This window comes from Herpailurus yagouaroundi, unplaced genomic scaffold (assembly GCF_014898765.1).
Source record: "Herpailurus yagouaroundi ecotype Mexico unplaced genomic scaffold, PumYag 28, whole genome shotgun sequence".
NCBI lineage: Eukaryota > Metazoa > Chordata > Mammalia > Carnivora > Felidae > Herpailurus > Herpailurus yagouaroundi.
Window position 1 is genome coordinate 31,436,490 of NW_024412376.1, and position 12,370 is coordinate 31,448,859.

A 12,370-nucleotide genomic window follows, 5' to 3' on the forward strand; every position below is an offset into this window, starting at 1 on the left:
TCTTATCCTTTCTTTTTTAATGTGATGTATCACACTGATTGATTTGTGGATATTAAAATAGACCTGCATCCCATTAATAAATCTCACTTGATCCTGGTGAATAATTCTTCTAATGTATTGTTGGACCTGGTTTGCTAGTATCTTGTTGAAAATTTTTGCATCCATGTTCATCAGGGAAATTGGTCTGTAGTTCTCCTTTTTAGTGGGGTCTTTGGTTTTGGAACCAAGGTAACGCTGGCCTCATAGAATGAGTTTGGAAGTTTTCCTTCCATTTCTATTTTTTGGAACAACTTCAAAAGAATAGGTGTTAACTCTTCTTTAAATGTTTGGTAGAATTCCCCTGGAAAGCCATCCAGCCCTGGACTTGTTTGGGAGGGAGATTTTTGATTACTGATTCAATGTCTTTACTGGCTATGGCACTGTGATTAGTTTTAAAAGAAATGAATACTTATAAAGCAAAAATTATTATTACTGGCATTAAAATTGGGATAATGTTATCAGGAATGCATATGAAATGAGTTATTTTAGATAGCTAAAGTTTAAAGATGGTAACTTTAGTGATGAAATTGTAAAAAGTCCACCTATTTAGTAGTATAACTTAATCATTTAAATTTTTATCTGAGATGTATATTTGGCTGCCTTTTTAAAGGCAAAGGAAATGTTTATTAGTGTATTGCATAATATCTCCTACATTTGCTGCTGGTGTCAGTGCATGAATTTTTAATTGCTAATTTATGTATGTAAATATTAACCAATTTTGCTTTATTATTAAGTTTGGATTACTGAGCACATAATAACTGTTAATGTGCTCATTTGAAACAAAATTTAATTACAACAAGGAGATTGAACTTAATTTGCCCTTTTCTTGAATACTTTAGCTGTCATCAATGCGGGTACTGTGCTGTCATACCAAGACGCCCTCTGGACTTAGTAATGACTCCGGGGATGTTTGTCTTCCCCTAAATGGTTCCAAACTAGTGTGTTTTGAATTATTATGTCTGTTCTTTATAGCACTCCCATTCCTGCTTTATTTATTTATTTATTTATTTATTTATTTATTTATTTTTGGGACAGAGAGAGACAGAGCATGAACGGGGGAGGGGCAGAGAGAGAGGGAGACACAGAATCGGAAACAGGCTCCAGGCTCCGAGCCATCAGCCCAGAGCCTGACGCAGGGCTCGAACTCACGACCGCGAGATCGTGACCTGGCTGAAGTCGGACGCTTAACCGACTGCGCCACCCAGGCACCCCCCCCCATTCCTGCTTTATTATCAGGTTGATAGTTGTCACTTCTCACTGATGTTTTGAACTTCATCTTTCCCCTCTACTTTTAATCTGGCACTTCTAATCTGCTGTGAGCTTAAAAATTAAACAGCAAACAAAACTTCTGAGAATTTCACACAAAATGAGACACAGAGGAGGTTTTCATATAATACTGTGTATGTGGTTTATTGCTGAACTTTTAAACAGTTATTTTGGTCACTTATTTCTTCATTTTTACTGTGTTTTAAATAGGCAAATTTACTGGTTCTTAATAGGTAGAGTGATTCTTATTATCATATGCAAAGCTACTGTGTAAAAAACTTTATGGAACATATTCTGTTGTGATTAGAGTTAAATATAAATTCTAAATATCATGTTCTCATTATGCAGAATTTAGGAATGAGGCTAAAGTGATTTAGTCTTTCTGTATCAAATTAAAAGGTGAAAATAGATTGACAGAGGGAAGGAGGAGGAGATGTTCTATAGCTACTGTGATATCCTTTCTGTCTTTTTTCTTCCTGCCTCTCAATTTTTTTGTTTTTAAAAATGGTTTATGTTGGAGAGAATCTAGAGGAGTTAGTTTAGCCAATGGGGCTGTTCAGTAACAAAAACATGCTAAAGTAATCTGAGGAAATATGATATGACATTAACAACCTATCATTTTTAAAAACCTAATATCCAAAGGGAACTAGGCAAAACCAGAAAAGTTAGCTGACTCCTTTAAGGAAAGGTACAGCAACTTACAGCCAGTGCAGTCTTGGCATGTGCTGGCAAAGAGGTTTATCCGGCAAATGGGTGAGGACATTATTCATCAGTGCTCTGAAAAAGAAAAGAAAGAGAAGTCACCTTTTTCTGGTTCTTTTTTCATCTTAAGTCAAATATGGTATTATCATTATTCTTTATGAAACCATGAAAATCTATTAAGTTAGTTATCTTCTCTTTTTTTTTTCCTGTAAGTTTTGTTATATTTGAGTGCTTGTTAGTAATAAAATTCAACAAATGATAGTTGTCATATGGAGGAAGTAGCAATGTTAGTAACTGAAAAAAAGCCTGTACCCTTCAAAAGTGGGTAGTGAGAAGGAGGTGATTTTAAATGAATATTATTATTATTATTATTATTATTACTAAGATGAATACAGGGCAGTAGTGGTATGCTTGAGAATATTTCAATAAAATATAGCAGTGAGGCTGTATTCAGTTTTGAGGGGCTGATGTTCTAGAGAACAGAAGGTCTTATATAATTATTAAAACTACAATATAGCCTCATAGGATATGATTAAGAGATGATTTTTAGTCAGAAAGGCCTTTCTGGGGCTTGAACAATTCCAAATTTAATGCTGTTAAACTTAAGGCAGTAACTTTTATTCACGTCTTTTCTTTCCATTGAAATAGTTGTCTTAATTTTTAGTACTTACAAGAGAATAAGAGAATTTAGTCCATAAAATGTTAGTGGGGAAATTCGACTGAGGTGATTATCTTCAATTATCCTGCCAGCCAGAAGAAAAAACGGATTCATTTATATATTTAGAATATAAAAACTAATATTATAAAATGACACGTAAATTAAACATACAGCCATTCTAGTCTGTGGAGATCTTCAAAAACACCCGGCTTCAAGAAAGTTATTCTGTTATGACTGAGATACCTGAAAAAAGAGAAATGACTACAGTAAAAGTGTTATCTCCTTCTTTTTCTTTTTTTAAGATTTCATTTTTAAGTAATCTCTACACCCAATGTGGGGTTCACACTCACAACCTTGAGACAGAGGGTTGTATGCTCTACTGACTGAGGCAGCCTGGCACCCCAAATGTGTTACCTTCTTGATATCTAACAATAAGGAGAGGAAAAACAATAATCATCCATCTTAGATTTTCTTGTATACTATTCTTATAAGATCTTTTCCCTTCTTTTGGGTCTCTAAAAGTTCTTTATCACTTACCTTTTCATGTCTAGGTTTTAATTCCCCCACAACCAATCAATCAATCAATCAGTCATTCCATTCATTTATGCCTTTATTCATTAAACTTTTTTGGGTACCTATACTCTACGGCAGTGTGCTAGGCATATCATCTCTTTCTTTGAGGGGCTTTGAGTCTAGAGGGAAGACAGAGTATGAACAGGTTATTACTGCAACATGGGGAAAAGAGAAGCGTATAACGTAGGGTTGCTCTGAATTGCAGAGGAGAAGGCATCTGCCTTTGTTGGGGGCAGGGACTGCAATGCTCGGGAGAGTCAGGAGACAGAAGGCTTTACTAGAGAATGCACAACTGGATGGATAGAGATTCGGATGAAGATACCATTCACAAAGCAAAGAATGGGTGGGAGTTAATGTAAGCAGAGGAGATCGCTTATGCAGAGGCAAGAGAGATGAGAGAGAACAACAAGGTAAGGGATCACCAGGTATTTCAGTGAGGCCTCACCATGAAGGCATTGTGAAGAGGGACAGGGGATGAACCTGGGAGGCAGGCAGGGACTGTTCTGGAAAAAAGGACATGGCGACATTGTATGCTTGTTAAGGAGTTTGACATCCACCTTTTCAGTTCTTACTCTTCTGCAGATTGAGTCAACTCTGTTCTGTTCATGTTTCTTTCTTTGTTTTTAATGTTTTTATTTATTTTTGAGAGAGAGAAAAGTGAGAGAGACAGAGAGAGACAGAGAGAGACAGAGAGAGAGAACTAGTGAGGGAGGGGCAGAGAGGGAGACACAGAATCCGAAGCAGGTGCCAGGCTCTGAGCTGGTAGCACAGAGCCTGATGCAGGGCTTGAAATCCTGAACCAGGAAATCATGACCTGAGCTAAAGTCGGAGGCTTGACCGACTCAGCCACCCAGGTACCCCTTGCCATGTTTATTTCTACCTCCATGTCCATACAGCAGTTTGCTGCTCTGACTCTGACGTCAGATAGTTCAATTCCTAGCTTTGCTACTTATTAATAGTGTGACCTTAAGCAGTTAACTCCTGAAAGCCTCAGTTTCCCCAACTCTAAAATGGAGGTAATCTTAGTACCTACTTTATTGGGTTGTAACACGTCATAAGCATTCAGTACATATTATTTATGACGCCTCTATTCATGCCTCCCATTCTTATATCCGTCTTCTTTTTCCCTTCTGCCTATGATTCATATGCAAGTTTTACTTCAAATTTCACTTCCACAGATATATGGACCACGCTGATGTTGCACTTTTCTCTACTCTTATAATTTGACAGCTTATAAAATTTCTCCCGCTGGGAGGCTCCCCGTTCCCACCATATTTGGCTTTTGCTTAGGGGTAACAGGAGATGATGTTCCATGTTAGAGCCACTTCTCTCCTTGCCTTGTAGGTCTAGAACCCCATTTGGGCACAGAAAGGGTAAAGAATAGCTACAATACTTCCCTATGACCGCCTCAGGGGGCTCCGTTAAAAGCCAATAGCAATCCCTCAGGTAAAAGCATTTGATCCACCCCTGTACTCTATACTCATCTGTTTTTCCCAGTCTTCTTCATTTTCCCCAGCCATCCTTCATTGCTCCAGACCTCAAACAGTCACTTGTTTCAGTGAAACTTAACAAGAATTTTGGTCTGAACAACACGGGTTTCGGATTTAATCGTTCTCTAATTGTTGTGTGTATATTGGCATAGTTTCCCACCCTAGATCATAAGCCTCTGGAGAGCAAGAGGCATGCCTTGCCCCAGTGGTATCAAAGCCCTTTACCTGAAATATTAAAGTGTAAACTGTTGGAAGGCAGCATGTCTGACTTATCTTTTTGTGCCACCTCCCCATGGTGTCTTGCTGAAAAATTTGCACATTGTAAGGACTAATGAATATTTACAGGTGAATGAAAAGGAGGAATCTAATGATTATCTATGAAAACCCAGAAGTATGTGACATCTTTAACATCTAAACAATAGTCCAGTGCTATGAATAACCATGGAAAGAGATGGGGAACTCTTTAAAATTTGTGGTACTATCCTTCACATCCCTTGGATACTAAACCAAGACTGTAGTATCTTTCACACCCACTGAACATTAAACCAAGCAGACACTGCTTATAAGTTTTGAACAGATTTATGCGGGGTTGGAGAGAAAGATAGGAGCCTGATGGGAATGAATCCAATATTGGCTTTGGGTGATTTGCCAAGACACAAAAGAGCAGGGATGGGATAGAAGGGAAGAGGACTTGGTAAAAGTGGTTACTGTTAAGACTCTGAGTCTCCAGGGCCCTTCTTCCATTTTGCTAGTAAAATTATTAGACAGCTGTCTCTCAATCCTAAACCCTGATACCACAAACTAGGAATCGGACTGGAATGAGTTTCTTGGATTAGGATTAAAAAAAGTGGTGTAGGATAGAAAACAAGGCGACGGAAATAGAAATATAGGGAGTTGTTGATTTATGTGCCTTTTGGTTATATTTCCATACAATTATTTCCTATAGGAGGTTAGGTTCAGATGCTGAAATGGAATATTTAGTAGACTATTTTATTTACTTATATATTTACTTAATTTTTTAAATTTTTTAGAGAGAGGGAGAGAGAGAGTGCATGAGCAGGGGAGAGGGGCAGAGAGAGAGAGAGAATCCCAAGCAGGCTCCAGTCTGAGTGTGAAGCCTGATGTGGGGCTTGAGCCCATGACTCTGGGATCATGACCTGAGCTGAAATCAAGAGTTGGACACTCAAACAAACGACTGAGCCATCCAGGCGCCCCAAGAAAACCAATTTTAAAAAGCTTTGCTTTTAACTACAATGAAATACGACTTCATATCCATTAGGATGGCTGTTTTAAAAAGACAAACAAATTCTTAAACAACAAAACCTCAGAAAACAAGAAGTGCTGGTGAGGACGTGAAGGGATTAGTCCCCTTGTATGTTGTTGGTGCAGATGCTGTGGAAAACGGTATGGTGGTTCCTCCAAAAGTTAAACCTGGAATTACCATGTGACTCATCAACTCCCCTTCTGGGTATATACCCCAAAGAATTGAAGGCAAAGACTCAAACAGATATTTATATACCAATGTTCATGGCAGCATTACTCATAATAGCCAAAAGACAACAACAACCAAAAATGTTCACTGATGGGTGTGCATGGAAAAACAAATGGATGAACCTTGAAGACATCATGCTAAATGAAATAAGCCTGACACAAAAGGACAAATATTGTATGGTTCCACTTAGGGTAGTCATATTCAGAGATACAGAAAGTAGAATGGTGATTGCCAAGGGTCAGGGGAGGAGGAGTTACTGTTTGGTGGGTACAGAGTTTCGGCTTGGGAAGATGAAATGTTCTGGAGACGGATGGTGGTGATATTTGCACAACAATGTGAATATACTCAACGTCACAGAACTTCACATTTAAAAATGGTTAAAATGATAAATTTTATGTTATATGTATTTAATCACAATAAAAAAGCTTTACTCTTTTAACCTTACAGCGCCGTATGTATTCATAAAAGCAGGAGTAGTGGAAAAAGAATTACTGGAAAAGTCTGGGTTTTTTCCTTCAAGATTCTATTATCATCAGTGTTTCTTATTTTGAATAAGTTCTTTTTTTATTTTATTTAATTTTTTTTAACGTTTATTTATTTTTGAGACAGAGAGAGACAGAGCATGAACGGGGGAGGGGCAGAGAGAGAGGGAGACACAGAATGGGAAGCAGGCTCCAGGCTCTGAGCCATCAGCCCAGAGCCCGAGGCAGGGCTCCAACTCACCGACTCACGGACCGTGAGATCGTGACCTGAGCTGAAGTCGGACGCTTAACCGACTGAGCCACCCAGGCGCCCCTATTTTGAATAAGTTCTAATGGCCATCATTCCTGTCACCATGGCCAGTATGTATTGAGTTCTATTTATGCGTCAGATGTAGTGCGCCTAATTCTTCCCAGGGATTTCCTCGTTTGTTTCTTTCTTTTTTTTTTTTTTAAACATTTTTTTTTCAACGTTTATTTATTTTTGGGACAGAGAGAGACAGAGCATGAACGGGCGAGGGGCAGAGAGAGAGGGAGACACAGAATCGGAAACAGGCTCCAGGCTCTGAGCCATCAGCCCAGAGCCCGACGCGGGGCTCGAACTCACGGACCGCGAGATCGTGACCTGGCTGAAGTCGGACGCTTAACCGACTGCGCCACCCAGGCGCCCCTCCTCGTTTGTTCCTTACAACAATCCTGAGGAAGGTACTGTTATAATTTGTATCTTACACTAGAGGGAATCAATGCCTAGAAAGGAAAATAAATTGCTCAAGTTTATAGACCAAGGGAGTGGTGAATCAGGACTTAAGTGGAAGCCTGTTCAAGTCAGAATTCCATGCCCTCGACCATAGTGCCCTGCGTGCCCCTTCAACTGTTGTGGGCAGGAGAGCTACCATGGAGGGCGGTGGGTCAGCCTGACAGACCACAGTGGAATGGGCAAACTAATTGGCACTGGTACTTACAGTTTAGTAAGTCTGTATAGTCCTCTGAAAGCATAGATGGATATGGATCTAATATTATTGTTTTGCAGGCACCTGTGAACATAATTATAAAAAAAAACATAATGAAACAGAATTTCAGTTTTGCAAGATGTAAAGAGCTCTTTGGATGGGTGGTGGTGAGGGTGGCACAACAATATAAATGTACTTTATGGCTCTGAATGTAATTGGTTTAAGATGGTACATTTTACAGCATATGTATTTACCACAATAGACTTTTTTTTTTTTAATTTTTTTTTCAACATTTATTTATTTTTGGGACAGAGAGAGACAGAGCATGAACGGGGCAGGGGCAGAGAGAGAGGGAGACACAGAATCGGAAACAGGCTCCAGGCTCCGAGCCATCAGCCCAGAGCCTGACACGGGGCTCGAACTCAACGACTGCGAGATCGTGACCTGGCTGAAGTTGGACGCTTAACCGACTGCGCCACCCAGGCGCCCCTAGACTTTTTTTTTTTTTAATTAAAAAAGGTAAACATAACAAAATAGTGAAACTAGATATGTTATTTTGTTTGCTATTAAATTCGTGTATGATTAGGCTAGTTTTTATTTAGAAACTTAGTTGTAAAGATAAACATGTGATAGTTAAAATTTAATATTTGAACTTTCTTCTTTTTCTTTTTTGCTTTTCAAGTTTTTATTTAAATTCTAGTTAGTTAACATATAAGGTAAAATTGGTTCCAGGTGCAGAATTTAGTGATTCATCACTTACATATAACATCCAGTGCTCATCACAACAAATGCCCTCCTTAATACCATCACCCATTTAGCCCATCACCCACCCATCTCCCTCAATCAACCCTCAGTTTGCTCTCTATTGTTAAGAGTCTTTTATAGAGTGTTTCCCTCTCTCTTTTTTCCCTTCCCCTATGTTCATCTGTTTTGTTTCTTAAATTCCACATATGAGTGAAATCATACAGTATTTGTCTTTCTCTATTTCACTTAGCATAATACAGTCTAGTTCCATCCACATAGTTGCAAATGGCTAGATTTCATTCTTTTAGATGGCTGAGTAATATTCCATTGTATGTATATACCACTTCTTTATCCGTTCATTGTTGATGGACATTGGGCTCTTTCCATAGTTTGGCAATTGTTGATAGTGCTGCTATAGACATTGCTGTGCATGTGACCCTTCAAATCTGTATTTTTGTATCTTTTGGGTAAGTAACTAGTAATGCAATTGCTGGGTTATTGGGTAGTTCTATTTTTAATTTTTTGAGGCGCCTCCATCCTGTTTTCCAGTGTGGCTGCACCAGTTTACATTCCCACCAATGGTGTAAGAGGGTTGGTTCCTCTTTCTCCACATCCTCACCAACATCTATTGTTTCCTCTGTTGTTAATTTTAGCCATTCTGACAGGTGTGAGGTGGTTTCTCATCATGGTTTTCATTTCTATTTCCCTGATGATGAGTGATGTTGAAAATCTTTTCATGTGTTCATTAGCCATCTGGATGCCTTCTTTTGACAAATGTCTATTCATGGCTTCTGCCCATTTATTAGCTGGATTATTATTATTATTATTATTTGAGTGTTGAATTTGAAAAGTTATTTATATATTTTGGATACTAGCCCATTATCAGATATGTCATTTGTAAATAACTTCTCCCACTCCATAGACTGCCTTCTAGTTTTGTTGATTGTTTCCTTCTCTGTGCCAAGAAGTCCCAATAGTTTATTTTTGCTTTTATTTCCCTTGGCTCTGGGGATATGTCTAGTAAGAAGTTGGTACAGCCAAGGTCAAAGATGTTGCTGCCTGTGTTCTCTAGGATTTTGATGGTTTCCTGGCTCCCATCTAGGTATTTTATCCATTTAGAATTTGTTTTTGTGTATGGTGTAAGAAAGTGGTCCAGTTTCATTATTCTACATGTCACTATCTAGTTTTCCCAAAACTATTTGTTGAAGAGATTGTATTTTTTCTATTGGATATTCTTTCCTGCTTTGTCAACGATTTGTTGACCATATAGTTGTGGGTCCATTTCTGGGATTTCTATTCTGTTTCATTGGTCTATGTGTCTGTGTTTGTGTCAGTACCATACTGTCTTGATGACTACAGCTTTGTAACATAGCTTGAATTCCAGAATCAGGATGCCTCCAGCTTTGCTTTTCTTTTTTCAGAATTGCCTTGGCTATTTGGAGTCTTTTGTGGTTCCGTACAAATTTTAGGATTGTTTATTCTGGCTCTGTCAAAAGTGCTGGTGGTATAGGGATTGCATTAAAAGTGTAGATTGCTCTGGGTAGTATAGACATTTTAACAATATTCTTCCAATCCATAAATATGAAATGTTTTTCCATTATTTGTGTTCTCTTCAATTTCTTTCATAAGTGTCTATAGTTTTTAGAGTACGGGTCTTTTACCTCTTTGGTTAGGTTTATTCCTAGGTATCTTATGGTTTTTGGTACAATTGTAAATGGGATCAAGTCCTTGATTTCTCTTTCTACTGCTTTATTATTGGTGTATAGAAGTGCAATTGATTTCTGACATTGATTTTATATCCTGCAACATTGCTGAGTTCATGTATTCATTGTAGCGATTTTTTTTGGTGGAATCTTTCAGGTTTTTTTACATACAGTAGCATGTTGTCTGTGAAGAGTTTAAAATTTCACTTCTTCCTTGAAGATTGGATCCCTTTTATTTCATTTTGTTGTCTGATTGCCGAGGTGAGGACTTCCAGTACTATGCTGAACAACAGTGGTGAAAGTAGACATCTCTGTCATGTTCCTGACCTTAGGGGGAAAGCTTTTAGTTTTTCCCCATTGAGGATGATATTATCTGTGGGTCTTTCATGTATGGGCTTTATTATGTTGAGGTATGTTCCTTGTATCCTTACTTTATTGAGGGTTTTTATCAAGAAAGGATACTTTATATTGTCAGATGCCTTTTCTGCATCAATTGAGAGGATCAAATGGTTTTATCCTTTCTTTTATTAATGTGGTGTACCACATTGATTGATTTGCAAATATTGAACAACCCCTGCATCCCAGGAATAAATTCCAGTTGATGGTGGTGAATAATTCTTTTGATGTACTGTTGAATTTGATTTGTTAGTATCTTGTTGAGAATTTTTGCATCCATGTTCATCAGGGATATTGGCCTGTAATTCTCCTTTTCAGTGGGGTCTTTGGTTTTGGAATCAAGATAATTCTGGCCTTGTAGAATGAGTTTGGAAGTTTTCCTTCCAATTTTTTTTTTTTTTTGGAATAATTTGAGAAGAATAAGTATTAACTCTTCTTTAAATTTCTGATAGAATTCCTCTGGGAAGCCATCTGGCCCTGGGCTTATTTTGTGGGGAGATTTTGATTATTAATTCAATTTCTTTGCTGGTTATGGGACTGTTCAAATGTTCTATTTCTTTCCAATTTCAGTTTTGGTAATTTGTATGTTTCTAGCAATTTGTCCATTTCTTTCAGATTGCCCAGTTTGTTGGCATATAATTTTCATAATATTCTCTTAGAGTTGTTTGTATTTCCGTGGTGTTGGTTGTGATCTCCCCTCTTTCATTCATGATTTTATTTGTTTGGGTCCTCTCTCTCTTCTTTTTGATAAGTCTGGCTACAGGTTTGTGGATTTAATTAATTCTTTCAAAGAACCAGCTCTTAATTTGTTGATCTGTTCTACTGGGTTTTTGTTTATGTATTGTTTATTTCTGCTCTAATCTTTATTATTTTCCTTCTTCTGCTGTTTTCAGGCTTTAGTTGCTGTTCTTTTTCTAGATCCTTTGTGTAAGGTTAGGTTGTGTATTTGAGACTTTTCTTGTTTCTTGGGTAGGTATTTATTAGTATATACTTACGTCTTGGAATTGCCTTTGCTGTATCCAAAAGGTTTTGGACTGTCGTGTTTTCATTTTTATTTGCCCCATATATATGTTTTTTATGTCTTCTTTAATTTCCTGGTAGACCTATTCATTCTTTAATAGGATGTGACTTCAAGTTTCATTGTGTGGTGGTCAGAAAATTTGCATGGTATGATCTCAATCCTTTTGTACTTGTTGAGGCCTGGTTTGTGACCCAGTATGTGACTTATTGTGGTGAATGTTCTGTGTGCACTTGAAAAGAATATATATTCTGTTGCTTTAGGATGAAATGTTCTGAATATATCTGTTAAGTCCATCTGGCTCAGTGTGTCCTTCAAAGCCACTGTTTCCTTGTTGATTTTATGCTTAGACCATCTGTCCATTGTTGTAAGTGTGGGTTTAAAGCCCCCACTGTTATTGTATTATTATCAGTGAGTTTATGTTTTTGATTAATTGATTTATGTATTTGGGTGCTTTCAATATGGGGGCATAAATATTTACAATTGTTAGATCTTGATGGGTAGACCCCCTTAATTATGATGTATTACCCTTCTCCATCTCTTGTTACAGTCTTTGGTTTAAAATCTAGTTTGTCCAGGGGCGCCTGGGTGGCTCAGTCTGTTGAGCTTCCGACTTTGGCTCAGGTCATGATCTCACTGTTTGTGACTTTGAGCCCTGCATCGGGATCTGTGCTGACAGCTCAGAGCCTGGAGCCTGTTTCAGATTCTGTGTCCCCACCCCTGCTTGTGCTCTGTCTCTCTCTGTCTTTCAAAAAGAAATAAACATTTAAAAAAAATTAAAATCTAGTTTGTCCAGGGGCACCTGGGTACCTCACTCAGTTAAGTGTCTGACTTCGACTCAGGTCATGAGCTCATGGATG

General features: G+C 38.0%; 2 protein-coding genes across 12 annotated transcripts in view; one reads left to right on the forward strand and one right to left on the reverse strand.

Annotated features, from left to right (window-relative positions):
* The window catches only part of CUNH4orf46 (chromosome unknown C4orf46 homolog), an 89,388-nt gene that overhangs the window by 38,894 nt on the left and 38,124 nt on the right, over positions 1-12,370 (forward strand). The gene's annotated exons all lie outside the window — the stretch shown is intronic.
* RXFP1 (relaxin family peptide receptor 1) overlaps positions 1-12,370 on the reverse strand; it is a 116,723-nt gene that overhangs the window by 27,477 nt on the left and 76,876 nt on the right. For 5 of the 8 annotated variants that reach the window (XM_040471538.1, XM_040471539.1, XM_040471537.1 and 2 more), the window contains 4 exons: positions 7,662-7,733; positions 2,837-2,908; positions 2,679-2,750; positions 2,008-2,082 (listed from right to left, as the gene is read on the reverse strand). In XM_040471538.1, the coding sequence (XP_040327472.1) occupies positions 2,008-2,082; positions 2,679-2,750; positions 2,837-2,908; positions 7,662-7,733 (291 nt within the window). The remainder of the gene's footprint in view (positions 1-2,007; positions 2,083-2,678; positions 2,751-2,836; positions 2,909-7,661; positions 7,734-12,370) is intronic. The other 3 variants (XM_040471540.1, XM_040471541.1, XM_040471543.1) reach the window with 3 other exon arrangements.